Raw genomic sequence first — 5,347 nt, 5'->3', positions numbered from 1 at the left:
ATGGCATTGTCCCAAAGCACAAGAATCGCTTTCCTCATCGTGTTCGCGGGGGCACTCGTTGCTGGAATCATCGGATTAATCATAGCTGTAACTGGAAGCGCACGCACACGTATGCATTTCAATAAGCTCTTTAAACTGTCGAAAAAAAATTTACCGTATTTTCTACAACTATCACACTTTTATGAATCGTACTATTCGATTCGATTAACAACCTAAATTAATAGTACTACTTTGTTGTTACTCTGTTGAATTTTTAGCTCCACCAAAGTATTTCTCTGAGGGTGCAGTAGCAGCTGATTCTCCGTACTGTTCAGTTGTTGGTCGAAATATGTTAATTAAAGGTGGTACTGCTGTTGATGCTGCAATTGCTACCATGATTTGCTCTGGTACCGTTAATCTCCATTCTACTGGTATTGGTGGCGGTGGTTTTTTGGTCGTCTATACTAAAAAAACCAAGATGGCTAAAGCATATAACTTCCGTGAAACTGCGCCTGCCATGGCATCAGAAAATATGTTCGTTGGAGATAATTCTAAATCAAGCTTAGGTTAGTGCTGCTATTATCCTATTCAGGTGATAAATAGTTCTATAGACGATATAGGAATATTGCCGCTACCCTCATGATTAGACAGTTGATAATATTCCTGAACTCTAGACTCTACTCTAGCCAATAAGTTCAATCATATACGGGTATTTCCATTTTGCATGATTGAAATAGTCATTCTAGCTAGTATTAATATATAAATTAATCCAATTTACTTCCTATAACAGAATTATTCTTCAGTAGTATTTATATATAAATTAATGCAATTTACTTCATATGACAGGATGATAGTGAGCTAGCATTTATAAAAAAAATTTAATCCAGTTTACTTTAAATAACAGGATCATGCTAGTATTCAGACATAAATTAATCCATATTTTATGACCTGATATCGATCAAAGGTTCGCTTACAATTCATCTCTTTTTCTTTAATAACTAATCATAAATTGCAGGTGGTTTATCTGTGGGTATACCAGGTGAAGTTCGTGGTATGCATGCAGCATGGAAAATGCATGGAAAATTACCATGGAAAGCACTCTTTGAACCATCTATTAGATTAGCTGAAGATGGCTTTAAAGTCTCCACTCCAATTTCTGCTGCCATCAATATTTCATCCACTCAAAAAGCAATGCAACAAGATGTCGGTAAAGGTTTAAAGGAGTTATTGCAACCCAATGGAACTAATCTACAAATCGGCGATACCATGCGTAGACCAGCTTTAGCAAGAACTCTGAGAATTATCGCTAACGAGGGTGCCGAAGCTTTCTATACCGGTTCTTTGGCTCCTAAAATCGTCAATGATATTCGATCTGCCGGTGGCATCATCACAGCTGCCGATTTAGCTAATTATAAAGTATCCGTCACTGATCCAATCAAGCTTAAAATTGGTAATTTAACGATGTATTCTTTGCCTCCTCCATCCAGCGGTATCGTTTTAGGTCAAATTTTAAGTATTTTAGAAGGTAAGCGACCTCAATTATTGGCCAATACTAAATTGAGTAGATCATTATAGCTGTAAATTGGTAGTAAAAAAAGTCCATCTATATACTTTTTGCCAATATTTAATGACTTATGAACTGCATAGAAATAAATCCCATTAATGGGCATGGTAAAGAGATAAAATTGTTGTAAACGTATCTCCTTTGAAATACCCTTTCCTTCTTTCTCTTAAGGATATAAATTCACCAATGCATCCGTTGCTAATGAAGAAGCAACTGTCTTGACTTATCACCGCATCATTGAAGCATTTAAATTTGCTTACTCTTCCCGTTCCTATTTGGGAGATCCAAAATTCATCGACATTAAATCGGTAATGGAGAAATAATTCGAGGTATTCGCTACTTCATCAGATCTTAGTTTAGAATGGTGGATTAAGAAATTCCGAACATTAGTATATCCGTAAAAAAAAATGAATGGATGATTATAATTTATATCTGAATAAGAATATCCTGATTTACTAAAATTTTTCTTGCCTCTTTTATTTTATTCTACAAGAAAATCGCTGAAATGCTTAATCCTACATTCAATGCCAACCTACGTAGAAAAATCAACGATAATCGCAGTTTCCTACCAAGCTATTATGGCGGCAATTTCCTCTCTGCTACTAAGAACGCTGGTACCTCACACATGAGCGTTTTGGCTCCTAATGGCGATGCTGTATCTGTTACATCGACGGTCAATTTATAGTATGTAACTTTTTGAAGCAAAAATGATGCTATAATTATATTAGAATTCGAGGATTCGTTGCAATCTACTCTTTTCCATTTTATGATCAATTTATAACCTGTTCATACGATAAAATAGAAGTAGATCAATAAGTAAAATTATTCTCCACCTGCAGGCTGTATTTGTTGCATTATTTTTCCTGCAATAGTTTATTGCCCCTCGACCATTTTTGATGAAGTTTTTAAACTGATATAAGCTTACAATCAGTTCTCCTAAGTTAAAGTAATAAGTATTTGCTTGCCATCTGCATTAGTCTTACGATTTTCTTAATGTCATTTTATTCATTTCCACTAGTTTTCAACGTACATCAGATCGATCAGAACTCATATAACTCGTCTAGGCCATTATTTTATTTTTATTATCATCAGCTAAAGTAATAAGCATTTGCTTACCTTCTACAGTAGTCTTATTGCTTTCTCACTGTTACTTTACTCACCTCTACTAGTTTTCGACATACATCAAGTCGATAAGAACTCATATAACTTGTCCAGACAATTATTTCAGCAAAAGCTTAGCATGACATCAAGTTATCAAATTAATATACAGTAAGCTTTCAATCAGTTTAGACCATCAGCTAAAGCACAAGCAGTTGCTTATCATCTGTATTAATTTTGTGACTTTCTCACTATTATTTTATTCATCTCTGCTAGTTTTCGACATACATCAGATCGATAAAAACTCATAAAACTCATCTAAACCATTATTTTAGTTAATACTTAGTATAAGATCTATGGCTGACAATTTGTGTTAGCCTTTTATGCGTTCTCATCGCATTTTTATTTATTCGACTGGTTATAATACAGTTTTCAATTGATTTGTGCTTTCAATCTGGCAAAATCATAGTTGAACTATGATCTAGTACTATCATTCACCTTTAGTTTGCATCTTAATCATACCATTAACTTACCTTACCATGTTACATATTTTGTTCTACTATTTTTTGATATAGTGATTAAACTAATGTTAATTCATAACAACTTTACAGTAGATCATAAACTAAGTTAATTACAATTATACGTATATACTTATACTATCATCTAAATTCGTCCTACATTAAGTATAAATTTACTGTTATCCTATTCAATATTGAATTACAATTCAGAATTCCGAGACTTGAATCAGAATAGGCGTCTTGACATACTTGATTCTGAAACCTTTATCTAGTGTCCAATTTTCATTTATCAATTGGAAACTAAATTGCAATAATATTAAAATGGACATTAAGAATTATTTAATATGCCTCGACAAGTTGTAATTAGCATAAATAACCATAGAATAAACGAATTGATGATCAATTTTATTTTTTGCTAGTTTTGGCTCTAAAGTTCGTTCATCCACAACTGGCATCATTTATAATAATGAAATGGACGACTTTTCAACTCCTGGCTTAGTTAATGCTTTTGGTTTAAGGCCTTCCCCAGCTAATTTCATCAAACCTGGCAAGAGACCTCTCTCTTCCATGTCTCCTTCAATATTTGTGGACAACATGGGAATGGTAAAATTCATTTCTGGTGCTTCTGGTGGTTCACGAATTACTACTGCAACAGCTTTGGTAAGTCCTTATAGGTGTATATGCCCAATTTTTTCATTATCCTGTTGTATTAGAAGTATTGAAATGCCTGAAGTCTGACCGGGTCTAAACATTTTACTTCTGAAGTAAAGAATGATTCCATTAATAAATATCTCGAAGTGTAGACTTTAAGATAGTTAGACTTTCTAGCCATTCTTCTACTATTGGTGAAGAGTTGTGCTGTAGCTTACAGATTATTTGAAACAACAAGTTAATATTCCGTAGACTGGATTAAGAACTATCGCGTACTAGTTAATGCTGGGAGAACTTAAAATCTATCCTTCCCAATTTTAAATTATTATTAATAACTATTCTATCTTCCACTATCCATTGACAATGGCATCCATTCAGGTCACCATGAACCATCTTTGGTTCCACAAAGCGTTGCCCGAGGCTACAAAAACTCCTCGCTTCCATAACCAGGTTTATCCAAATGTAACTTTAGTTGAACGTGATTTCCCACAAAATCTTATAGATGGATTAGCCAAACGTGGAAATGCCTGTGCAAAGAGTGGAAGTGGTGCAGTTGTACAATCTATTTCCCAGTTGAAAGCGATGATGATCAGCGCCTTTTCCGATTTACGTAAGCATAGCAAGGCAGCAGGTTTCTTTCCAAGCTATCCATAATTTCTCATTTTAGATACCAATGTATTTTATAGCAGTAGTATGAAAATCAAGTCGACAGCCCTATTTTTGTTAGTTCAATTAATTTTGTGTGTGTTAGCAATTAATATAGTACTTCTACTAAACTAAAAATGCCGGTAATCAAGTAACAAACTTCAAAAGTGGATATTAGTATGTTAAATTAGAATTACAAGCGATGTGTGTATCTTTGTATATGTGCTATTTCGTTTGATTGGGTCATAGCGCTGTCTATTATGATTTGAATTCGATAGTTGGAATAGTGACTTTTTTATGGTAGCTAGTCAGCCATCTAGAAAGCTTACTCAATATAGTTTTTTTTATTTTCGTATATTCACTAAACGATTTAAATAAAACCAGCAAAATCATTATGCGTCATGGTAAATTTACAAAATCTAGCGTAAGATGTTCTTCTTTAACAGCTTGATAGCCTTATACTTACACTAAAATCAAAAAAATTAAAAACGACTGAACTTTATTCTATAAAATTTACACACTAAAATTGACAGCTATAGTACCATTCCCGCATGTTCAAGTTAATTCTACTCCTTTTGCGAGAAGGTTTATAGTTTTCCATTCCATCGTTCAATTCATTTTAGACATCTGTTATAAAATACGTAATTAGCTAGTCTTTTTGCATTGGAAACCCCTTATACCTTAGTTAAAGGTTACAGGATAATTACCTTTAATATATCACAGTTGAAATTACTACGGCTGTTTGCAGCTTTATGCTTGGTACTGTATATCCGTTTACATTAAGCTTTCTCTCAACTTATAAAGGCGGCAATACCGTGAAACCTAATAACCACTATCACTGCTTGCAACTACAAACTGCAATCCTGCGCGTCTGCTTTTATACTACGTATTC

General features: G+C 33.8%; 1 protein-coding gene across 1 annotated transcript; it reads left to right on the top strand.

The window, feature by feature from the left end:
* Positions 1-4,464, top strand: TRIADDRAFT_59244 (uncharacterized protein; the record flags this gene model as incomplete). Its single annotated transcript, XM_002115342.1, has 7 exons — positions 1-109; positions 258-545; positions 995-1,504; positions 1,715-1,851; positions 2,037-2,227; positions 3,579-3,819; positions 4,189-4,464. 7 exons carry the CDS (start codon positions 1-3, stop codon positions 4,462-4,464), a joined length of 1,752 nt encoding a protein of 583 aa, XP_002115378.1.
* Between the last annotated feature and the right edge of the window lie 883 nt (positions 4,465-5,347).

Source organism: Trichoplax adhaerens, genomic scaffold (genome assembly GCF_000150275.1).
Source record: "Trichoplax adhaerens TRIADscaffold_10 genomic scaffold, whole genome shotgun sequence".
NCBI lineage: Eukaryota > Metazoa > Placozoa > Uniplacotomia > Trichoplacea > Trichoplacidae > Trichoplax > Trichoplax adhaerens.
Note: the sequence above shows the minus strand (reverse complement) of the source record. Positions and strands in the feature narration are given on the sequence as shown.